Below are 24,035 nucleotides of genomic sequence, written 5' to 3' on the forward strand. Positions count from 1 at the left end.
TTCTCACATGAAGTATTTAGTTACCAGTCCTTTTGGCCTACAAAACGAAGATGTCTGTCGCAACATCAGGAGGACCATCGGTCGTCAACAGGCTCGTCAAGTTATCCGCCTTAACCATTATTCACCAGGATGGGTCTTTTTTCGAACGATGTGACTTGAGTACTTTGCCAAGAACTGTTCTGCAAGAACTTCTTGTGGCTTCCGTTTCTCTTTCGCGAATTCTTGTTTTCAGAAGTTTAATTGTTAACTGGCCGCTCGAGCAAGTTGTTCTTCAGAAAGTCTCAGGCTTCGACGAACCAAAAGCGGTTCTTCTCGCTTACTGTTTGCAAAGAACGCAAAATAGTGTAAAGCTTATAGACATACGAGGATGTAGTATTGGTGAGTTTGATGAAAAGAGAGAGGCCTTTAAACCTTCTAAAGTATTCCTTATATTTGTGTTCAATTAAGTTCACATGGCTAATAATAACATCTATCTGACAAATAAGTCACCCATCCCAATTACTTTTTAATAGGAAGGCACAATATTGTACTGTGTCTAAGTCAATTCCTTAATTCTATACTTTGCACAGAAGCGTGAAGATTACTTGGCTGACGAGCCATCTCTGGTTTCTGTACACAGCACTTGTTCACTAGTCTGCTACTTTTGCAGACCAGAGAAATGACTTCACAGTGTTCAACCACTTTCATTTCATTTTTTTTCTGTAGGCTTTCAAGGGACCACGGCATTTTGTAAGCTGGCTGTCAATCTTCCAGTTTCAGACAGTGATGTCTCTGGAATGAAAATTTTAGACATGCGCTCTTCAAACAATTTGTTCAAACAGAACAATATAGCGACAGATCTTCCCAAACGAAGAATTCCTCCCGTGGTTGTGATGCTTGATGCTGTTGTTGATGCTAAAAACTGTGCCCTTGCAATTCAAGCTTGCACTAATCATTTATTCATAGAGTTGAAAATGTCACATGTAACAATGCATGAAGTTCCAGGAGGAAGGGACATCTATTCTCTTTTAACAACTTTAGAGGTGGGTTGATCATATTACAGTGACTGAATGTCCTGTTGGCAGGCCACACCCCTTTTACACTGGTTAGACATAGTGGCATGTGTGAAGGGGTGGAGGAGTACTCATATGTGCTACTATAAAGGATATGGTTCTTAAATTAAAAGAGTGGAAAAGCTAACTACTGGCTTATCAAAAGGGATTATAATTTTGACCAGAAAAATTATTAGAGGTAACATCCCGTCTGAAGTAATAACTTGAGGTGGCAATTTCACGACAATTGAAAACATATGTCAGGCAGAAACTCCCTCAAACTAGAAATAATAAATATTGTAAGGTGTTGCTGTAAATGCTTGAGTCAGTGCCCTACATTAGGCTAAAAAACAAACCAAGTGCCTCTTTCAAATAAGAACTTGAGGATAGCAAAAGAACCTGATAACAAGATATTATAAACCAAGAAAATGTTCAAAAAACAAACACACAAATTTGGGTTTACACTTACAGATGATCCTTGTTGTCCTGTTCACTAATTAAGTTTTCAATCATTTTAAACAAGAACAATTTTGTTGTTACATGTTGAGGCTGAAATTCTGAAGATGTATAGATGTATAGCTACTAGGTAGAAAAGCTGTGAATAAACCGCTAAATTATTACTATTATTATTATTATTAAGAACAAACTAAGCACCCCCTACAAATAACTGCCCCCACCCTCTTGCCTGAAAGGGGTACCATTTTTAGGCTTCAGGTATATGAAAGGGTTGGGATTTCACAAGTTGAATTTTTTTATGAAAGGGTAGGGGAAATCTGTCATTCTGTTCTGTAAAAAGGCCCAAATGGACTGACAATCCACTTTATGGCTCTGAAAAAGTTCAAGAAACATTCTGTTTTTGTGATTTATTAATATAATTTTTAAGACAGTTCATTTATGGCAGTTACAAGGGATCCGGGGGGGGGGGGTACTTTAGGAATTTCTGGGTGGGGATGTGCCGCTGGGACCCGGGAACCCTTAACCTATACCAGAGCTAGTTCAGCTAATATGTGCTACCCTATACTAGAGTAAACTCCCCAGATCCCCCCTATCCTAGAGTAGCTGTTTCCCTAGTCTAGATAAAATCTTCAACCAACTGATCAGTTTCCTGAAAAATGATACCCTTTTCTAGACCCAAATCTTTTGATTTATATACCCTATCCTAGAGTAAACTGCTTGAAAACCATACCCTTCACAGCGGCACATACCTATAAAGCCCATATATAGCAGTACCCCCCGGGCAAGGGATCCAAAATTCTCAACTAGGTATGTGAAAGGGGTACCATTTTTCAGTAGAAGGTATATGAAAGGCCTGGGTACATTTTCTGTCAAGAATGGTATGTTAAAGGGTAAGGGGTTGGACCTCAGTACGGAGCCTCGCTGTATAAAACTTTGTTGAGTGCCCCCCTCTGTGTGTGAAACACTAAGCATGTAATGTATTAAATTTTTCTTTCAGCCTGAATTCACCACAGGTCTTGATCTGTCATTGAATGGTTTACAACAGCAGGGAATCCTGTCTATCTCACCAGCACTGCTGCCTCTGACAAATCTCATGGAGCTCAACCTTTCCTACAATATGATTGGTCACAGAGACACATGTGCTATTCAGCAGGTAGCAACAATGTGCAGTAACCTGAGAAGACTGAAAAAACTTGACCTGTCTGGTAATTACATCAAAGCAGGAGTTGGCATTATTCTTCAGTGTTTGCAGTCAAATCTCACACATCTGGCACTGAGCGGATGTGGTGTTGAAGAAGGCAACCTTCATAAAATGTGCTCCCTCAAAACACTTGGGCATTTAAAGTCTTTAAGGCTGGATGGCAATGGATTAGCAAACTACGTTGATCCTTTGTGTAATTTCATCATCAAATCAGCCAGAACACTTGAGCATTTATCAATAGAGGACAATATGTTAGATTCATCCAATGTAACACCTCTTTGTCAGATGGTAAAACAGCTGAACTCACTAAAGATGTTGTCATTGTGTTACAATCATCTTTTACCTGATGACATAAGAACATTCAGGGAAGAGTTTCCAGCACTTGAGATAATTAACAAAGACTGGCTGTTTTAATAATTGACATAATGATCATTACTGCATAGTTAAAAGCTAGCCTGAGAAAACAGCCAACATTTTACAGTGCCACCACTAGCCTGTACGCAGACATGGTTTTATTTTTCTTTCTGTTTTATTTTTGATCACGTGCACTCGACGGACTTTGGAGAGAAAATAGAGGGTCTGTGAACAGGCTATGCCACCACTGGGGTGGCAAACTGTCAGCTGTTTTCTCAATCTAAGCAAAAGCATTTTGTACACATTTGATGCTACCAGGAACAAATGAAACAAGACCTGAATTAAATGTGTATAATTTATGATGCAAGGATGTTAGTAAGACCTGGGGATTTCCCCTGGCTACTTTCACTGAAAATAAAAGGAAAAAAACTAAAAGAACTTCCTAGCTGTTCAGTTTCCTGCCTACCATAAATCACAAAGTAATTAAAACACTTGACAACTTGTGACAAAATTCGTCATTAATTCAGGGAGGACTGCCCAACAACATGGCCTAAAAACATTTGCTCATCTGTTATCTGTAGAATAGTCAGGAAACCACTTTTCAGCATTTAGATGAATGTTGAGTGCATGTGAGTGCTACATTTCTAGAAATGTCAGATTTACACACATCTCAAATACTATTAGTAAGAAGTCATTAATTTTATTTCAAAGAACTACATACAGTGAACACAGTCTTGCATTTGTTTTTTCACTACAACATACCTTTTGGACACCCTTTACACCCTTGCTAAAAAGTTCAGACAGCAAGACTTTTCAGACAAAGGAACTAGACCTATTGTTGTTTAGTTTTAGGATACTTCACAGGTGAGTGAAAAGAGTCAAAGTGAATATCCATCTTTCAATAATAACCAGCTCTTCACTTTAAATAACAAACTCTTGTCTAAACAAATTCTTCTGAAACTGCTTAAGCTTTGCATCTTGAATCTAGAGAGTGTCTGTAAAGAGGGCTAAACTTTGGCCATGCACCTACACTGATATGGTACAGGAAAGAAGCTACATTTGTACAAGTTTGTGCACCATCTCCTCCTTGGTAATGAGATGGGTTGTACGATTTAAAAGTTGCATTAGAGTGTTAAGATTGTGTGACCACTCGTTTAGAATTTCATTAGATTCTTTGTGGGCACTGAAACTGACAATGCCAGCAGGTCGGTCAATTCTTGCAAACACTGTTTTGGATACCACTAGCTCAGAAAGGAACAGCTCAGTCTCCTGATAATGTAAGAATGCAAAAAAAAATATTAGGGGACAAGACTGCAGACAGTTGACTTAAATTCAATTAACCTTAGAAATTTGGTTTGTTATACAGCTCCCCTCATTTTCAACGCATTTTTAATTGATCCTGTACTAAGTGTTTTTGGCTACATTTGCTTTCATATAATTTACTTCATCGTGCTTTTCTTTTGAGAACAAGGCAACAGAATCTGCCCATTCTTTTGTAAATAACACAGTCTTGTCAAAACAAAACTTCAAAGAGATTGAAGTCTTGTGAACTCTCAGGGACCCTTGCTCATAGTCAGACCTCTGGATGAGTTCACAGAAGCATGACAAAATCTGAAATTCACATTCAATAATCTAACATCACTTTCAATATTTCGAGTACTGAGAAGGAGAAAATATAATGTGAAATTGTAGGTATAAACTTACATCTACACTGAGATCCAGCAACTGGCTCATCCTTTTCAAAGTTATTCTAGTGTAGTATTTAGCCATTACTCTGATGTTCTGGAAAGAAATAAATGAAAATTTCTGAGTAAAACGTAAGGATTTACATGAATCTAAGAGCTTTACAACAGATTCATTTGGGGAGAAAGCATGGCCTAGTGGGTAGAGCACTTGCCTCCCTTCAATGTAATCCAGGTTCAGTTCCCAGTATTGACTCCTGACTTCATAAATCAACATTTCCAAAATAATTCAAATTCGATTTAGCAAGTGTCTGCAATTAGTTGGGGACATTACGAGAGCCACAGATTAATCAGTTCTTTAAACTGTCAAGTGTACTGACCCTCTCTAAATAAAGTTTTATGGTTTTCTGGTTTATTATTATGAAACTACCAATGAAAAAATGTTAAGTTTCAGGAAGGGGTAGGAAGGCATGACAAGTTCTGGAAAACCATAGTCAAATTTCCATCCCTAAGAGTTTATGTGTATGTGGTAGTTAGGAAAGTTGGGCTTATACATGTCGTTTCTCAATATTATTATTGCAGTAAAATTTGGAAGGAAGTTAATGTTAGTGTATCATGTACATTTAAACACCAAGAAGGTTGTGGGATTTTTTTTCTCAACACATTTTTGTTGTGAGAGGTATTTCTGCAAGGTCACTTAACTATTAAAATCCTAATTTTCAGATGTTTTGTAACTTTCCATTACATTATTAATAAGGCAATTTCAAATACACTAATGCAATATGATTTTAGATATTTGCAGCTTAATCAGAATACATGTAAGCTACATCATTAATTTTGGACTCGAGACACTCCTGAAGGTACGTGGTAACTTTAAAGTGGATTATGATTAACACCATTTGCAAGGACATGTACTTAAAAACTCACATGTTCCACAACCCTTTTTCTCAAGTCTTCCCAGCGCTTATTGCCTTCATCAGTTGCTGGTTCAAACACGCCAGTGGCAGAAGTGCTTGTTCTCAATTCAGACTCATATAGCTCTTTAATGTAGGACCAGCGCATCAGCTCAGCAGTGGTAAAGCACTTAAGAAGATCCCTAACAGAAGGATTGAGACCAATTAATATTGTCATATTTTAATAACGAAAGCTACGTTGGACTATGCAGTATTATTGTATATTTTAACACAGTATTCCCAAAGTTTAAAAAAACATGAAAAAACAAAAAAAACATCAAGTCTCATTAAAAGGGCAGAGCTTGAAATAATTTAGTGGATGGGGCTGATCAGGTTGTCTAGTCAAAACCTAGTTTTGCTAACACAAAAGTCCTTTTAAGGCAGGCAAATTTTAAAGGAAGCTTTGCATTAAATCATTTATTTTGTCAAAGATCTTGATCTGGTGTTATCTTTCTTTTCCCTTTTTTCTTCACAAATGCCAAAAATATCCAACCCTAACTGCAATTAAAATCTGAAGTTTTGAATTATTTTTTTTATCAGATGAGTAAATGACCAGACAAAATCAATGTCTATTTTTAACTGGCCAACATTTAGCGATGTCACCACTGGTTTCCCCTTGAAATGACATCTGAAAGACAAGCGCACAAATTCCATACTGATGATGCATTACCATCCAGATCTGAGCAGTGATGCGTCATCACTATGGAATTTCTTTGCACATTTCTCAGATGTCATATCACGTGGAAATCAGTAGTGGCATCCCAAAATGTTGGCTGTTTTCTCAAGCTAATTTTTGACTGGACACTGTCCATGACCCCAAGTGGCACCTGATCTAATACCACATTCTCCTCTTGATTCACAAGAATGCACACTTGGCAAACTGTAAAGAGAATTTGTCACTTTATCAGAAGCCAACTGATTTTTTACTCCACATATCCCTTCATTGCCATGTTGCAAGAACATGTTGTGAAGTGTTGTGCAAGATTTTTTTTTATTCATTGTGCTTCTTTCTGGACAAAATATCCCTTCAATTAGGAAATAATACTGACTGAAGAAAATCAAAGCTAACAGCTCTTCATTCACAGAACCAGACATTGGGCAAGCTGCTTGATTATTAGGGGAAAATTAAAATATTATACATACTGAACTTTACCGAAATTATAGCACAGATGTAAGTTAGAGAACTTATATCAAGTTGGTGTTGTTGGTATATTATTGGTATTCATGTACCTGTAAAGAGGGATCTCATCTAACGTTTTCTCCTCACCGACACGGTGAATAAGGTCAGACTGTTCATTATCATAAGGAGCAAGGATGAGAAACAGTACTGCATTCTTTAAAACCTGCAGAAAAATAACCAAACAAACAAAAATGAGTTTTGAGTTTGTAAGCATCAGTACACACTTCCAGAGTTCAATCCAGCAGAGACATTCATCTGAAGCCCACTCACTCAATATTTTGTATGTAGCAGCTGCCTAAGTCAAATAAGAGCCTGTTAATAATATTATTTGGAGTAATATTTATTTGTACATGTATTTAAATAAAAATTGAAAATTAGGCCCTTTTAACCTTATGATTCTTAAATAATAACAAAAAGATAATGACACAGAAATGTCATTTTTCATCCTCACCTCATGTTTCTGGGCTTTGTCCTCCAAAACAGATGGTGTGTCAAACATGGCTCTGTAATATTTACAGATATCCAGATAGCTACCATCATGCCGAGCCACCTCTATCATTAACTGATAAAACTTTAATTTTAAATCCTGAAACAGGAAAAATACTAGTCAAAGAGTTTCTTATCTCCCACTATGTATAAATGATGAATTCTCTTACTTTCTGTGGTTTCAGTAACCTACTATATCTGTGAGTAATTGAGGAATTCAGAAAGTTTATCCTTATTATCTGTAAGCTTGAATCATAGTGCCTGGAAGACACATTTGTTTGTCATGAAGAAGGAATTTGTCAATAAGAAATAACTTCTGCCTTAACTTTACTTATAAGCATGTAATGGGCAAAAATAAACAACATGGACTCAAATGTCATGACAAGCTGTCAGTTGAAGCATACACCTGTACATTTGAACGGTCATTGTGTGGTCACTTATCATCCAATTACAGTTGAGGTACATGATGTCTGTAGAAACTACAGCTGTATGATGATTCTGTTCAAGGGGATATACTCCCTAACAACTACTCTGTCTGAAGAAAGACTCATGTTCACAGCTAGGTTCATTTTTTCAATTTGACCCTTTTTCAGTAAATTGTACGCTCAATATAAAATGAACGATTATTGCAAGGTTCAAAATTAACAGTAACCTGTCAACCAATGGTTAGTAGTTTCCAATGTTTTGTTAAAAATGTGCCCAAGTAACCAGACATGGTTAGTAGAAAGTTCCTTTAAATTAAGTATTGTCAGTTTATAGAAGGCTGATGTTTTACTTTTCTGCATAAGATTGTTTTTTATCCCCAACAATTTGTCGTTCTAATTTAAGATATGCTTGCAAAATAATCAAAGAACACGAAAAATAAGTATTTCACAGAATTCAAGGTAACCACGCTTTTGTTTCTTGGGGAGATCTACATGTAAACACAACCTTAATAACTACCATCTTGCTCATTGCTGTGTTTGTTTTGTTTTCTTTCAAAAGTGGCTCATTTGTGCAACCTATTCATTATACAAATCAGAAGCATAGATCCTTGGATAGTTTTCTTTCAGATAAGGTCACTGCCCAAAATTTGTAAGAAGGAAATGGAAGATCAAGAAAATCAACAAAGAACAAGTACAGTTTCAAACACTACAGAAGGCTTCAGAAGCAGTATGAAGTAAAGCAAAAACAAGATGCAAGAATTTTCCGCCAAATATGGAAAAAAGGCATTCACCTAGTCGATGAGGTTAAAAAAATGTTTTGCAGTGTATGCGTGAATTTCTTATCCTCGCATAATGTAATTGAAAAGACATGTAAATGACCTTTAAATATTCTATTAATAACACGTTACCTGCTCTTGGTTGTTCTCAAAGACCTTTGGGCTGATCTTCTTGCTTATAATCTGTGTTCTAATGTAGTCCTTCTTTGCCAGACACAGTCTCATTTGCTCCAAAATGAATTCCACCTTTTCACGTCTTTCCATTGAGCCATATGTCTCAACCTGTTCAAGCAAAAACCGTCTACATTTAGAGCAGAACCAGCATATTTTTTAATATGGACCTTCTTTCCAAGTCTGTCTGCAAAACCTCTCCACAGAGACCATACTAGTGCTAGTACCCGAGAGTTGGACACAGGACCTAGTCTGAACAGGGGTGAAGAGGTGCTGACCACTAGTCAGAACTGACCGGCTACACAAGTCCAGTCGTAAAGAGAGTTCCACTATTAGTCAGGAATGCCGGTCACATCAGTTTATTCCTAAATGGTATGCAGGGCAGCAATGGGTTTCTAGCAAAAACTTTTGAAAAAAGCATTTTTCATCTTCAAAATTATCCACCTGCCTGGCTAGTGTGGACTATTGGTAAATGCACTAAGAGACAGAGACGTTTGGAGCACAAGGATTGTGATATCTTACCTGAAGTTCCTGAAGAATGGTGGCTGCCTCTGAAAGAAAACAAATGAAAACAGTTAGCAAGGGAGATTCTTGGAAGTAATTGTCTCATAAATCTGTTCTTTTTGTCTGTGAAAAAATATTACAGCACACTAGAGTGAATACTTTACTTTAGGTTTGTTTCACCTATGTATAAGGGTTTTTGAGCGCTGCTGTTTCATTGAGAAAGGGTAAAATGTAAACTGAGATAAGTTCCATAAAGTATTTAAGTAAACACTGTTGCTTCACAGTGTAACTTACTTTGCTCTCAGCAAAGATATAGTTATGGTCCAATAACAAGGAAAAGAATAAACAACTTGAAAGAAAAGATGGTGTAATTAATTACCTGCTATGTCACCTTGGTCTTCCTTGATTTTAGCTAGCATTCTTGTCAAACGAGCCCTCTCTATCTCAACATATATCTACATGTGCCATAAAATAAGTTGTTAAGCAACATATACAGTGAAACATGTATCGTGAAGACACCCACAGGAACCTCCATAGTGACTACCTAATAGGGGTGTCCTCTCAAGGCTGGTTTGTTTTACGAACATATGCAACCGAAAGTAAGTGAATTTTTGCTGCTAGTGTCTGCCTATTATAGGGTGACTGCTTGATGGGGGGTCCATTTAATACAGGTTTTACTGTAGCTGTAAAGCACACTATACGTGTGACTGCAAAATCCCCATGGGGACATGTCTTACTAATAAGTTTCAATAATAAATAAAAAAAATTGAAAAAAAGTTGAAAAAAAGTGTTCTGCAGTCTGAAACATTATGTAATATTGAAACCATGTATTCTACAAACATGTATGTCTCTACTTTTTTGTCAGTCCAGTTTAAATACAGTGTCCAGCACTGCGTATTTATCAAGCTTTGAAGTGTGTATGTACTTGCATTCGTTCCCTATCCCATTTTCTTATTTCTGGTCATTTGCTTCGAACTCCTGATAACTCCTAGAGGCTGGTTTTCACTAGCGACGGAGTCGGAGTCGGAGTCGTAAGCGGAGTCGTAAGAGCGCTTATGACCTAGTGAAAATCAAAAATCGGAGTCGTAAGCGGAGTCATAAGCGCGACGGAATCGGAGTCAGAAGAATCAGAATATTTACATTTTCTTCCGACTCGGCTTCCGACTCCGTCGCTTACGTTCCTCTTATGATCTAGTGAAAACCAGATTGTCAGAGTCGGAAGCAGAAGCGGAAGGATAAGCCAATCAGAATGCACATTCCCACGCTTTGTGATTGGTTTGGTTCTTCTGCTTCTGCTTCCGACTCCCACAATCTGGTTTTCACTAGATCATAAGCGGAACGTAAGCGACGGAGTCGTAAGCAGAATCGGAACGCTGTTTTCACTAGATCATAAGCTCTACGCTTCTGATTACGACTCCGACTCCAACTCCGTCGCTAGTGAAAACCAGCCTTAGAAGGTTTGAGTTATTGGGAGGCGCTTTAAGTAACAAGGGTAAATTTATATGGAAATGATCTGATGGGAAACAAAAATTTCTTCAAGTTAGCCGGAGCTTTGAGTTACCAGGCGTAAAATTATAGAAAATGTAAGAAGGAAATCCACGGGAAATCAATTTTGGTTTGAGTTAGTGCAAGGTTCAAGTTAGCGAGGGTTCGAGTTATTGGGAGTCGACTGTAATGTAGTACTACTGTCAAAATTGCCAAGATTTCTTTGTACCTTCCCAGCTGTGACTGTCCTGAGTGTATCTATCAGCTTCAGTTTGGTTTCCAGGTCTGGAGTCTGTTCTACATAGCTGAATGCCTCTTGAATCATTTTTGTCACAGCCTGAAAGGACATTATCAGAAATATAACGTTATTGGTGGGGAAGCAGAGATATAGTCACTTGTTGGTTAGACTCCCCTGGTTACTCAGACAAAGCTTACATGGTCCATTCAGTGGCTTTATATGAGTAGCAAAAGTTTTGGGCACAAGAACAACTCCTGAAAAAAGGAGTTATCGGTACATTTTAAGGAGAGAGCAGAGAGCTGATTAAATTAGCCAAAATAAACTTGATTTGATAAAACAGGAGAACCTAGGCTAACGAAATCCAAAAGTTGGAGTTCACTGATCTAGCTCTGATATTAGCTACACACAACAGTTCAATTTTCACTGAAAGAAATGAATAATACCTCTACAAACTAGGTATGCCTGTGGATCATGAGCCACTTTTTTGTTTTACCAACATGGTTTGTTAAAATGATGTATTTCTTATTTCAGGGAAACTAACCACGTCCTTTTTTTCATTTTCATAACATAAAGCAAAATTTTCTACTTCATTGTCAGATCAAGTAGCCTTCATTATGGGATCCAAGACCCATCTGTTAACTAAATGTAGAACAGTGAAGCCGATCACTGCTTTATACAGTTATTGACATTCTGATCATTTTCCCAAATAATGTTATGAACATCTCGTTGAAAAATGCAAAATGCTCCCCAAAGATTAGGTAGAATAAATTGCAGCCATGTCATGACTTTCCCGTACAAAATTTTTGCACAGATTACAATAGGATCATTTTTTTTTTGTCTGGGAGATAAAAAGTCTGGGACATCATCTGTGCAGAGCACCATTCCTCATACCTGTTTTAACTGGCTCCTTCTCTTTGTCAAGATAACAATGTGTTCATTAAGTGCATTCCAGTCTTTATTCTTAAAACAGAGTTGAACAATGCACACCAACACACGGCTTGTAGAATGCATATCAGCAGCCTTAAGGTTGGAGGGGCAAATGAAATCACATTAATCCAACAAAAATTAGGCATGTCAAATGATAATTCCACAGGGTATTCCTAAGCTCAACTCAATAGGGTGTCATTTAAGCTTCACTTAAAAATAACAATATTTATTTATAATTTTATTCATTCATTAATCTTACATACATGGGTTCAAGTTCACACATAGTTTTGATTTCAGGTTTTTTGCCCAAGTCACAATAATTAAAGGAGCTTATTGATTTTACCCAAACTAAAATGAGACAAGCAAAGACTAAGAACAATGTAGTTCAGTTAACCCATGACTGACCTACTAAGGCTCTTGCTATTGAAAATAAAATGTTACAAATTTATTAATGCAAAATGACCTGAAAGGCATGAAAAACAAGAAAGCAGGAGCAAGTTACAAAGTCTCATGATATGACAATAGGTTGTAAACATAGGGAAATCAAACCAGAAAGCAGATGATACTCTATTTCCTTCTAGGCCACTAGAGGTATAATGTTTGAACACTGCAATGTTAGCCTTCAGCTACATATTGCAACCCAACCCCAGCCAAGACTAATAGTACCAGATCTAGGGAAAGGGTTAAAGTGGTCCAGCTACCTATCCTCCACCCCTCTCCCTCTGTAAAGCACCCATAAGACCAGAGAATTACTAATGTTTAGGAATTGAATGGCAATGGCGATAGTTAAAGCTCTAGTGAGGCAAGAATCAGTTAACTAAACTATTCTTTGGACAGAGAAACACCCTGTAAAAAATGTGTATTCCATAAAAATCCCAACCGTAATTTAAAGAATTTCCTGAAAGTGCCCTTAAATTACAGTAGCTGTGTTGCAGCTATCACCTTGGAGCTGTCTCTTTCCAAAACAGTCAAAGCAACTCCAGTGAACAAGGTTCCATGTTTCGGTCTCTTTATATAGAGTACATGTATGTGGATCTCAGTTTTAGGTGAATGGATGTTATCACAGTGTAATGTGTAAGTTAGTAAGAGTACAGAGAACTTTTCACAGTTGAGGATGACAACACATTGGTTGGCCAAAAATTTTGTACTAGGACATGTTTCTGATCAAGTGAGCGAAATACAACTAAGCTTATGCCCGCTATTTTTGCATGTTTACTTTCTCAACCCCAACGAATGTTTCAATAACTTTGGATATTCCCTAAGCCAAATCTTTTGTTTGTAAACCTTTTCCTGGGTGAGAAAGCATATTAAACATACAGGACCCGAATAAATGATGAAAGTCTTTTGTGTCTGGATTTGATCTTTGTCACCTTCAAACTACCAGCCTTCCAATCAAGCACCCATCGTGGTTCTCACCCAAACACAGCGCTTGAAACATACAGCATCCCACTAATCAGTAAAAAAAAACTAGATACTGGATGTTTTGGTAGTGGGATTCACCTACTATAATTTCGGTCAGTGTAAAACGCAGACTGCGGACTGCAGACTGCAGACCGCGGACCAGGGGTAAAATGCAGACTGAGTGTAAAATGAAGTCCGCAGTCTGCGTTTTACACTGACCAAATATAATTTTGGTTTTGCGCTATCAAAGGAATGGCTGTCTTGTCCTGGGTCTTTTCATGTGGGTCAAAATAAAGACTTGACAAAGCCTGAAACTGCGTTTGAAACGACTCTGGCACCAAGGGTAGTTAATGTTGTTGTAAAGGTCCAAGAACTATCTAATCAATCCACAACTTTAGTTTATAACATGCATGACATGCTGCTTTAGCAATACCACTCACAGTTCTAGTCTGTTTTTCCAAAGAAAGAAGAATGTCCAGAGCATCACTGAGTTTACCATCCTAGCAAACAACAGGAATAATATAAATAAAGCATTGATCTGTATATTTTTTCACATAAAAAAGGCTTAAAGGATCTAAATTAAAAAGAAATAAACCGGTTCTCGTACATAGATCGTTACTTGACCGGCACGTGCTAAGTTAAAGCCATTTTTCTCAAGAAGAAAAGCCACTAAAACTAGTTCTAACTTACAGCAGCTAATGCTTCGCATTCTGGTATTCTTTTGTCTACAGTATCACTGTAGTCCACTTCCATTTTCACCACATTTCCTTTCATATCTGTAGAAGTCGCCATTTTGATAGTTTTTTTCTGTCAGAGGGCTTTGAAAGAATTATGGGTAAAATTAGTCAGCACTCGACCCAGGTTTCAGCTTACAAAAAATTTTAGTGTCGAGAGTGGCGTGACGACACTAAAAACGGCTGTGTAGCAGACTAGGAGTCAGGAGGAGGCTTTTAAATTTAAAGGAAACATGCCTTTTATTTCGTCCCAGGGTGGGCACTTGAACACGTTTTTGGCCCAAGAGTGAGGCATTTGCAGATTTCAGACGAAAAAGTGACTAACGGCCGGAGCGGGGCGGGGTATTGACTGAGCCATAAGCATTTCCCCCCGTCCGGGAGGTAACTCCTTGCGCGAGCTACAAGAAATTTCAGTTAAGATTAAAGAAACTCGGGAGCAACCTGATGTTCCTGGTGACACCTATTTTTTTTTGCAGAATTGGCCTCATTTCTTTTTGTTTATTTGTTCGTTTGTTGTTTTTTTTTCTTAATCCTCTCAACTGTTTCCTCAATGGGCCTCAGTTAGGCGATACACCCAAGTTCGACGTTTATAGACTGCGTTGCCACGTGTAACACCTGCGCAAAAAGAAAAACCACGAAAAACTAGGGCGTATTACCCAGGTCCCAGGGGTCTTTCTTGAGTGAGATTCGAGGTCAAGGTAACCAGGGGTTTTTCTCTCTCTCCTCGCCGCTCGCTATTTCTTTCGCGAAGAAAAATTTCAAGAAAGACCTCTAGGACCAGGGTAATGGCGTATTGGCGAAGAAATTGAAAGACTGCTGACTTTTCTCTTCTCGCACCAATTTCTTGGTCTGACACGATATGAATTCTTAGATACTAAGTTATAAACCGGGCGTTAAGTTTTCCTTCCCTCAAACGCGTTTTTTTACGAAGCGCCCTCGCTTCAAGCCTGCGAATTTTCTTTCCCGTAAGTTGGATAGGGGTTGTCATTTGGAGGATGGAGTACGTAGAAAGAAAAGCTAATTCTCACAATACCCTTTCCCTTCCTTTCACCAAAATTATTTCCATTCAAAATTTGCAATGAAAAGTGATAAAAAATGCTACTAAACTGACCCCACAAAAACTCCAACCTAGTACAGATCTTAAAAACAAAGAGCAGTCTCCTCTTTCACTGACACAAAATGCCAGAAAGATAGGAAAAACTTAATTATTTCCCTCCTAGAGAATACCAAGTGCCACCAGGGAACCTATCTACTATTTTTTCCAACCCACAACCCAAGACAGAAAGTACACACTTGAATTACACATCAGAGTTTTATTAATTTTTACACTTAAAAAAACTCCATTCGAGAGCGTCCACAATATTCCATTGCCACTTTCCGTTTAATCATCCATACTCTATACAAAAATTTACAGTCGCAACACATATCCATTACAGTTTTCGTTCCATGCTTCTTTGTGCTCTTCAAATCAAACAAACCAAACACAACTGTTCTCAAATTCAAAGTTCACAAAGTGAGCTTAGAAGCACTTGCGATGTACAATGGCAGGACCAGATTCATCATATTCCTGCTTGGAGATCCACATCTGCTGGAAGGTGGACAGTGAAGCCAGAATGGAACCTCCGATCCATACAGAGTACTTGCGCTCAGGTGGAGCAATGATCTTGATCTTCATGGTTGGTGGTGCCAAAGCAGCAATTTCCTTCTGCATCCTGTCTGCAATACCTGGATACATGGTTGAACCACCAGAGAGGACAGTGTTGGCATACAGATCCTTACGGATATCCACATCGCACTTCATGATGGAGTTGTAGGTGGTCTCATGGATACCAGCAGCTTCCATACCAAGGAAGGCAGGCTGGAACATGGCCTCAGGGCATCGGAATCGCTCATTTCCAATAGTGATCACCTGGCCATCAGGAAGCTCATAGCTCTTTTCAAGGCTGGAGCTGGATGCAGCAGTGCCCATTTCCTGTTCGAAGTCAAGGGCAACATAGCACAGCTTCTCCTTGATGTCACGAACGATCTCACGCTCTGCTGTGGTAGTGAAAGAGTAGCCTCTCTCGGTGAGGATCTTCATGAGGTAGTCAGTTAGATCTCTACCAGCCAAGTCAAGACGCAGGATAGCGTGGGGCAGGGCATAACCCTCATAGATAGGCACTGTGTGTGTAACACCATCACCACTGTCCATGACTATACCAGTGGTACGGCCAGAGGCATACAGAGACAGCACAGCCTGGATGGCAACATACATGGCTGGAGTGTTAAATGTCTCAAACATGATCTGGAATGATTAACAAAGAAAAAAGAACATTAATAAAAACTCAAATGACCTAGTAGAAATTAAAATTAAACTTTTTCCGCTAAAATCTTGGCCTACGTGACCGCATAACTTAATAGAATATAAAAAGAATTTTAAGGCAGATTTTAATCCGTAGAAAAACAAACAAGTTGAGCTTATGCCAAAAAACCAATACCATATTAGGAGAAACCGGCATCCTTCGAACACACTAGACTCGCACTTTAACTTGAACGGTCGACGGCAAATTTCGCAATTCGAAGTACGGTAAATCAAATCTAGCCAATAAATTTTCAAGAAATTCCAACCAAGTTTTATACAGGAAATCAAAATTTCCGCGTTGACTTAAGGGCAACATGTAAGTAAGCCATGTTACAAAATCAAGATCCGCACCTCAACAAAGCGTAATAAGTCATGAATATGTATGAAGCTAAATCACAATAAATAAATTTAACCGAACATTTAAAATTCTCGCCAAGTTGAGTCCTTCAGTTGATCAATAAATGAACCATCCGTGATCTTAATGGGCGGTGTCTTCTCGTGAATAACTGAAATTTGGGGGTGGGGCGGTTAGTTACTTGTGGCAAAAACAATTTTTTCCAACAAAAAGAAAAATACCTGAGTCATTTTTTCTCTGTTTGCTTTGGGGTTCAAAGGAGCCTCTGTCAGTAGAACTGGGTGTTCTTCGGGAGCGACTCGGAGTTCGTTGTAGAAGGTGTGATGCCAGATCTGCAAGGAAATCACATTTTGGCGTGTAAGCTACACAATATTTACTAAAGATCACATGCCAAAGTTAAAATTACCTTCTCCATATCGTCCCAGTTAGTAACGATTCCGTGTTCGATGGGATATTTCAGTGTCAGGATACCACGTTTGCTTTGGGCTTCATCGCCGACGTACGAATCTTTCTGGCCCATACCAACCATGACGCCTTGGTGACGAGGACGACCTACGATCGATGGAAACACAGCTCGGGGAGCATCGTCTCCTGCAAATCCAGCTTTACACATACCGGAACCATTGTCCACAACCAAAGCAGCAACATCTTCATCGGCCATTGTAAATGCAAAAGTAGTTCGTACCGAGGCACTGAAATATTACAAAGGTTACAATCGCTCTGTGCAACCACCAGAAATAGGACGAGATTAGGATAGGCATCGTTATTTATACCCGTCACACGACAATATGGGCAACACTTTGTTACCAAATATGGTCAAAATTTTGTGCTTTTAGTTCGCCCAAGGGGATCCGACAGGCAACTCAAAGGTGACGCTTATGACGTCAACGACAAATGATGACACGACAATCGAAATTTATCGAAAAGTGTGGAAAATTTCACTTATTGGTCGGCATTTTGCAAAATTTATGTCGTCGCTTGCGTCCGTTTTCTTTTCTTTCAACCATCGAATATTTAAGAAAGGCGGAATTTTTGCCTCTATTTCTAATGAAAACTCCACCCCAAGTGCCTCAGCGGACGAAAAACAAAAAAGAGATCTGTCAGCAAAGGTCATCTATCCCAAAGCCAAATTTCCCGCAAATTTCCAAATCGAGTGGTCTGATAGAAGAAACAGTGCTGACGCGTGCTTTTTTGTCCTCGTTTGCTGGAGTTTATCGCTATTTGCGGTAAAATATTTCTCTAGGATTATTAAGCTTTGTATTTGTTTTTTTTACATATGGTATTTGTCACCAAACCCCAAAAGATCAAATTTTTGCTCACTGGGGGTTCACTTTGTCTCAACAGAAAGGAGTGGTACAAGCTAAAGAAATGTGGCTCCCAGTCACTATTGTTAACTTTATGATTCTGTAGTTCAATCGTGAATCAGTAGTTTTTCCCTTCAACAGGACAATAGCAGTAGATTTTTGACATCTTGACATAGGTAGAAAGCGGGTACCCTCATAAAAGTATTGAGATATAAACACCCTTCTTTCCCCCTCTCCCTAAGGGCACCGCTTTCCGACTGACGTGACAAGCACTTCGCTTCCTGTTGAATGATACCTGCGCCGTTCTCTTGGGACTTTTGAGGAAATCCTTGTACGCGCGGGTTAAATTTCTGTGAAATTGTTTTTTCGCTTTGTTACTGGTGATTTTGTTCGTCGAGGGCCGCCTATGGAGTGTGGTGTCGTATTCTTTTCTGATCGAAAATCACTGAAAATACTCTCTGTAGAATTCTTGCCCTTTGAGATAAAACAACAACACCAACTAAAGGAGGAGCGTTGCGTGACAACACAAAAAACGGCCGCGGAGCAGACTACTGGAAAGAGCCAGAGCTGTAGCTGTAAATGAACATCCCACTTATCACGCCATACCCCACGTGTGCCATAATTTCCGCACGTCATCAAACAAGGCAGACCGGAAATTTGCGTTACCAGCTGGGAGAGGCTCATAAATGCTACTACCCGGTGGAAGAACAATGACTCAAGCGCGAGAAAATACTCTACGCCTGGTGTACGCATAGATCAGAGGGCAGCGTAACATCAGACCGGGGCTCCTGACAGGAAAGTATAAGCCGAAAATGACACCGAAACCTCTTTCAAAACCAAAACGAATAAGGGGTATCAAGAGAGAGAGAATGATCTATCTTGGGGGGTATAGAATACTAGTTACCGTCATCGAAACTTGGCGGGAACCGGGGGTACTCCCTATAACGGTCTAAAAGGAGGTTCCGCCCGAAAGGGGTACCAACAGTTAGAGATATGACTTTAATGTCTCTATCATGCACAGTTAACCATAAACACCGCCAAGCAAGGCCACAAGGCTTCCAGAAGAAACAGATGAACTTCCCTGATCTATAAGGTTGTTGTTCAATGAACGGTTCTCAGATTTCCGGGATATTTTGTACCCAGGTGTTTTTAGTAGCCTGTGTAGCAGGCTTCGAAAGGGGTAGAGAATTAAAGGAAGGGGAAGCCAGATCTCACGAGATTATTCTTCTCCCCATCCCCTCCCTTTTTTGCGTCTGCCACGCAGGCTAGGTTCTAGGGGATTCGTATATTACCTGACGGGAGGGAGGAAATACCACTCCCTTAAAAAATAAGGCTTTGTAAACTCTGCTCGTGAGAAGGAAATATCAGGAAATACCAAACATAAGAGCTCGGAGGACATCCAATTTGTCTAGGTCGTGGACAACTGAATTTATCAAAAACATTTTTGATATATCTAGCATATTTCATCGGCAAAACCCTCCTACAATCACATCCTGAAACCTTGCAGGGAAACTTACTAAAGCTTTGTTTTCTCCAGGTTAGTTTGTTTTAGTTGAAATTTTTCGCGATATTTTTTTAACTTGAGCTTTTATGAAATGATATTTCTTTTCAATTTCCTGAGTCATACTCATGCCATGAATAACATTTTCACAAACAAGATACAAAGACAGGAAAGGAGAGGCAAATGGATACTCATGCTTCAGTCTGACTCCTTCGTCCGACCCTATCTATTCCTCAAGTTCGTTTTCGCTTGGTTCCACAGAGGCGGCAACAGGTACTGGGCAGGAATTATTTCGATCAGATCAGGTCGTGTAGATCGCTTCCCACGCCAGTGCGGGATAATATGTAACTTCTTATGGGAAATGGAAAGAAAAAATCATAACCAAAGAAATCAATCGAAAATCAACTAATTTGAAAATAAAATTATTAACTTTCCCCCACCGCTATCATATCTCAATATTCGTCAATATCATTCAATAGTCCGTTTGCTTGAGTGGGAAGTGCCGTTTGCGTACTAGACTGACGTGCCTCTGCGTGCTAGCTTAATCTCCTAGATTCGCTTTCAGCAGAATATGAGCTTGGTTCTCCGTTTGTATTTCCAATATTTCCGTTGTAGGTTGGCGAATTTAATACAAGCTCGTGGGTGGAGCATGTGCGCATGAATTTGCAGGCTATAAATGACTAACCTGAGATCAGGTCCAATTGTAGCTATTCTCATACATTCTCTCTAAGGCAATCCTCTTTTTTTTCTTCGTTTAGCATCGTCCGACCGACCCAAATTTTTGGCATTTTCAAAAGAAAAAGAAAAAAAAGTAACCACGTGGTTAAACCGTTTGTCACTTAAAATACTATTCTTTTAATCTGAAAAATGAGCATAGTAACAGCCATAGAGAAAAACAGAAACATTTTTTACAGTACATTGTATTTTGTTAATCCAAATATGTGAATGTTAACTTTTAACGTCGTCCTGGGGTACCAGGGCCTCCTATTCCGAGACTTCTTGTGATTCTTTTTTTAGTTTTTTTTTTAATCCGATCGACCGACCCAATATCAGGAAACGCATCCGACGCTAAACGAAAAAGAAAGGGGATGGCCTAACGGCTACCGCTACCGCCTTGCCCGCCGGAATGTTATTTACAAAGCGAAACAAAAATTGAGCCTGATCATGATCTCAGGTTAAAAACTTTAGGAACACAATTACATTCCCTTTACAAAATTAAAAAGCTTCCTGTTTTTCTGCTGGGCTTCTTCTAACATACTCGAGCTTTGCTTTTCAAGCGAAAGCTCGTTAAGTTATAACTTTTAGGCTTCCGAATTATGAAGACGAGCTACGTCTAGTGAATGTTCGTCTCGATCCATACTTGTTGTTTCGTAACTTTCCAGCGAGGAGAAGGCTTTTGATCGCTATTTGAGTTCAGTCAGTGAGAATAAAAAAAAACTAGCAAAACTCAGCTTTCATCTGAGAGCATACAAGACTCTGAATCAGGTAAGCCAACTAACGGCACATCAATCAAATTCAGAAAACTTAATTACCAAATTAGGCCATGAAGATTACCATATAAGGTAATAAACTGGGCACATAGTTGTTTGATTGACAATTTGCAGCACTTTGCTCTGTTTTACGTAGCATGCTCGCAGCGTGTTGGTTTCGTTTCATATCAAAGACAGCACAAGATATACAAGGAGGTCTTTCGCAGATTAAAAACTGAAAATGGCTGATGATGACATTGCTGCTTTGGTTGTGGACAATGGCTCCGGTATGTGTAAAGCTGGATTTGCAGGAGACGATGCTCCCCGAGCCGTTTTTCCGTCGATTGTAGGTCGTCCTCGTCACCAAGGCGTCATGGTTGGTATGGGCCAGAAAGATTCGTACGTCGGCGATGAAGCCCAAAGCAAACGTGGTATTTTAACACTGAAATATCCTATCGAACACGGAATTGTTACAAACTGGGATGACATGGAAAAGGCAAGCAATTCAATTCTTTAAACAATACAACTCTTGCGTGTCTGTAAGTTTAAACAGCGCATCTAATGAACGCATCTATTTTTTTCATGTCGAACTTGCCTTTTGCAGATCTGGCACCACACTTTCTACAACGAACTCCGTGTAGCCCCTGAAGAACACCCAGTTCTCTTGACAGAAGCACCGTTGAATCCTAAGGCAAACAGAGAGAAAATGACACAGGTAAACGTACATTCTGTCTTAAAATCTTAGTAAACTCACAATAGTAATAAACGTTCCCTCCTAGTCTCCACAGTTTAGTCTGACGCCAGTTTGGCTTCCCGACAATCCAGATTTAATGACCGAGAGCTATACTTTTATCTTTCAATTCAATCGAAATGGTTCTCCTCTGGCCGCGCAATCTGCTCACAGAGTGGAAAAACAAAAACCTCCTTTTAGCACGGCTCATAAAAGGTTTTCGTGTGCCCCTACGGTTGTTGATCCTTTCAAATATTTCTAATATGACAAATTGATAGCTTTTGTGAAAAATCTTCCTTTTCCGTAGAAATTGATCTTAATAGAGACCTTAAAATCCGCGGACAGCGACGGCAGGGAAAAAGTCACATAAAAAGGGCAATTCGAGTTATTTCAGTCTTCATCGCGATTATTCCAACTCACTCACTTTGTCAAATGTTGGCGAACTCTCCTTGGGTTGAATTCCTGATGATCACATCCAAGTTCAGAAAGAAAATTTCGTCGTAGCTTGTTTACACCCTCTTTGACATTCCCACGTCGTGGCCGCGCAGTGACGGCAAATAAATGTACAAAACAAAAAGTGTACTGCACGTGCATACTTGTTGTTTTGCGCACTGGACCTATTTTTGACTTTCTCGTTGCTGTCGCTGTCGTCGGATTTTAAGGTTCCTTAACGGTTGTTCATCAGCCCATCATTATGGGCTCCTTATTCGGCATCTTTGCTTTAATTGCTGCTTATCCTGGTTCCTCTATTGCCTGCGAAAACAGCCTTCTTTTCTCTTCCCACGCCTCTAGGAACGTTTCGCCCCTCCTGGCGATCAAGAGCGAGGAGAGAAGGCTGTTTTCGAGGGCTAAACCTTTTTTCACTAGCGGTTTTAATATTTGTAAAACCAGTTAAGTGGCTTACCTCATGGAAGATAAGGCCACACTTTTTTCCTCATTTTTTGGCAAAGCATCATTAGTTTAACTAAACTGAATGACAATGATATCTCTCTTTGTATGCAGATCATGTTTGAAACATTCAATTGTCCAGCCATGTATGTTGCCATTCAGGCCGTGTTGTCTTTGTACGCCTCTGGTCGTACCACTGGAATTGTTCTTGACAGTGGTGATGGTGTGAGCCACACTGTACCTATCTATGAGGGCTATGCCTTACCCCATGCCATCCTTCGTCTGGATTTAGCCGGCAGAGATCTGACGGATTACCTAATGAAGATTCTAACTGAACGTGGCTATTCCTTCACCACTACCGCTGAGCGTGAAATTGTTCGTGACATTAAGGAAAAGCTGTGCTACGTTGCTCTGGATTTTGACCAGGAACTGCAAACTGCGGCATCTAGTTCCAGCCTGGAGAAGAGCTATGAGCTGCCTGACGGTCAGGTGATTACCATAGGCAACGAGAGATTCCGCTGCCCCGAAGCCATGTTCCAGCCCTCCTTCCTAGGTATGGAAGCTTCTGGTATTCATGAAACAACCTACAACTCCATCATGAAGTGCGATGTGGACATCCGTAAGGATCTGTATGCCAACACTGTCCTCTCTGGTGGTTCAACCATGTATCCAGGTATTGCAGACAGGATGCAGAAGGAAATCACAGCCTTAGCACCATCTACCATGAAGATCAAGATCATTGCTCCACCAGAGCGCAAGTACTCAGTGTGGATCGGAGGTTCCATTCTGGCTTCACTGTCCACCTTCCAGCAGATGTGGATCTCCAAGCAGGAGTATGATGAATCTGGTCCTGCCATTGTACATCGCAAGTGCTTCTAAAGAGCTTGAACTTTAGGAGTAAAAGTTGTTATACTCTCTTCGTAAACGCAGTCATGCATTTGACGCTACTTTAATTTGTTGACTTCTGGAGCCACAAGAGGTCATATTCAACTGGTTTTCAATTTTGTTTCAGAAAACTGTAGAAAAGTTTGCAAACTTAGATAACAACTTTCAAAATACGTTGCAGCATCTCTCGCTTCGTGACTATCAAAAGTGAACTTAAACGAATGTTATGAAAAGCTTTGCATCGTTGTTTATACTTCAGGTTTAGCAGTTAAAGAAGTTTCAATAAAACTCGTTTCCTCTTAACCAACGTTGTTGTGTGTCCATAGGTCATGGAAAAGAAAATAATAATATACAGATTCAAGCACATCCTTTCCTCGCTTCTTACCTCTGCATTTATTTCATTAAAAAATGCAAAAAAGAAAACAAGTAAACACGTGCAAATAACTTAATACAAAATACTAGGTAGCCTGATAAGATCCCGACCCGCAGTCAAACTGTATGTGAAGCATTTTGGCGTGATACGTAATATACAAATAATATATGAATACATACTAAAAC

General features: G+C 39.3%; 4 protein-coding genes across 4 annotated transcripts; 2 read left to right on the forward strand and 2 right to left on the reverse strand.

Annotated features, from left to right (window-relative positions):
* The first annotated feature begins 46 nt into the window (after window positions 1-46).
* Window positions 47-3,634, forward strand: LOC140940906 (uncharacterized). The gene is made up of 3 exons (XM_073389869.1): window positions 47-378; window positions 706-1,022; window positions 2,485-3,634. The coding sequence occupies exons 1-3, from the start codon at window positions 51-53 to the stop codon at window positions 3,100-3,102; spliced, it is 1,263 nt and encodes a 420-aa protein (XP_073245970.1). The 5' UTR covers window positions 47-50; the 3' UTR covers window positions 3,103-3,634.
* An 83-nt stretch (window positions 3,635-3,717) lies between these two features.
* Window positions 3,718-14,077, reverse strand: LOC140940905 (26S proteasome non-ATPase regulatory subunit 12-like). The gene is made up of 12 exons (XM_073389868.1): window positions 13,961-14,077; window positions 13,711-13,770; window positions 11,834-11,962; window positions 10,934-11,041; window positions 9,599-9,674; window positions 9,238-9,266; window positions 8,677-8,826; window positions 7,309-7,443; window positions 6,908-7,020; window positions 5,652-5,820; window positions 4,747-4,824; window positions 3,718-4,311 (listed from the first exon to the last, which is right to left on the reverse strand). The coding sequence occupies exons 1-12, from the start codon at window positions 14,060-14,062 to the stop codon at window positions 4,096-4,098; spliced, it is 1,365 nt and encodes a 454-aa protein (XP_073245969.1). The 5' UTR covers window positions 14,063-14,077; the 3' UTR covers window positions 3,718-4,095.
* A 1,225-nt stretch (window positions 14,078-15,302) lies between these two features.
* On the reverse strand, window positions 15,303-17,449 carry LOC140941269 (actin, cytoplasmic-like). Its single transcript, XM_073390250.1, has 3 exons — window positions 17,107-17,449; window positions 16,922-17,032; window positions 15,303-16,288 (listed from the first exon to the last, which is right to left on the reverse strand). Exons 1-3 carry the CDS (start codon window positions 17,359-17,361, stop codon window positions 15,524-15,526), a joined length of 1,131 nt encoding a protein of 376 aa, XP_073246351.1. The 5' UTR covers window positions 17,362-17,449; the 3' UTR covers window positions 15,303-15,523.
* Window positions 17,450-21,123: 3,674 nt separating this feature from the next.
* Window positions 21,124-23,780, forward strand: LOC140941270 (actin-3). Its single transcript, XM_073390251.1, has 3 exons — window positions 21,124-21,470; window positions 21,579-21,689; window positions 22,707-23,780. The coding sequence occupies exons 1-3, from the start codon at window positions 21,216-21,218 to the stop codon at window positions 23,469-23,471; spliced, it is 1,131 nt and encodes a 376-aa protein (XP_073246352.1). The 5' UTR covers window positions 21,124-21,215; the 3' UTR covers window positions 23,472-23,780.
* Window positions 23,781-24,035: the final 255 nt, after the last annotated feature.

Source organism: Porites lutea, chromosome 6, assembly GCF_958299795.1.
Source record: "Porites lutea chromosome 6, jaPorLute2.1, whole genome shotgun sequence".
NCBI lineage: Eukaryota > Metazoa > Cnidaria > Anthozoa > Scleractinia > Poritidae > Porites > Porites lutea.

What these genes read in the sequence shown, in the direction of transcription:
- LOC140940906 (XM_073389869.1), top strand. Translation starts at nt 51, where the DNA reads ATGTCTGTCGCAACATCAGGAGGACCATCGGTCGTCAACAGGCTCGTC. An exon ending in CATACGAGGATGTAGTATTG is followed by an intron (nt 379 to 705) that starts GTGAGTTTGATG and finishes TTTTTTCTGTAG; the next exon opens with GCTTTCAAGGGACCACGGCA. An exon ending in CTCTTTTAACAACTTTAGAG is followed by an intron (nt 1,023 to 2,484) that starts GTGGGTTGATCA and finishes TTTTTCTTTCAG; the next exon opens with CCTGAATTCACCACAGGTCT.
- LOC140940905 (XM_073389868.1), bottom strand. Translation starts at nt 14,062, where the DNA reads ATGGCGACTTCTACAGATATGAAAGGAAATGTGGTGAAAATGGAAGTG. An exon ending in GGACAGTCACAGCTGGGAAG is followed by an intron (nt 9,675 to 10,933) that starts GTACAAAGAAAT and finishes TGGCACATGTAG; the next exon opens with ATATATGTTGAGATAGAGAG. An exon ending in CCATTCTTCAGGAACTTCAG is followed by an intron (nt 8,827 to 9,237) that starts GTAAGATATCAC and finishes TTGCTTGAACAG; the next exon opens with GTTGAGACATATGGCTCAAT.
- LOC140941269 (XM_073390250.1), bottom strand. Translation starts at nt 17,361, where the DNA reads ATGGCCGATGAAGATGTTGCTGCTTTGGTTGTGGACAATGGTTCCGGT. An exon ending in ACTGGGACGATATGGAGAAG is followed by an intron (nt 17,033 to 17,106) that starts GTAATTTTAACT and finishes ATTTCCTTGCAG; the next exon opens with ATCTGGCATCACACCTTCTA. An exon ending in ACAGAGAAAAAATGACTCAG is followed by an intron (nt 16,289 to 16,921) that starts GTATTTTTCTTT and finishes TAATCATTCCAG; the next exon opens with ATCATGTTTGAGACATTTAA.
- LOC140941270 (XM_073390251.1), top strand. Translation starts at nt 21,216, where the DNA reads ATGGCTGATGATGACATTGCTGCTTTGGTTGTGGACAATGGCTCCGGT. An exon ending in ACTGGGATGACATGGAAAAG is followed by an intron (nt 21,471 to 21,578) that starts GCAAGCAATTCA and finishes TGCCTTTTGCAG; the next exon opens with ATCTGGCACCACACTTTCTA. An exon ending in ACAGAGAGAAAATGACACAG is followed by an intron (nt 21,690 to 22,706) that starts GTAAACGTACAT and finishes CTTTGTATGCAG; the next exon opens with ATCATGTTTGAAACATTCAA.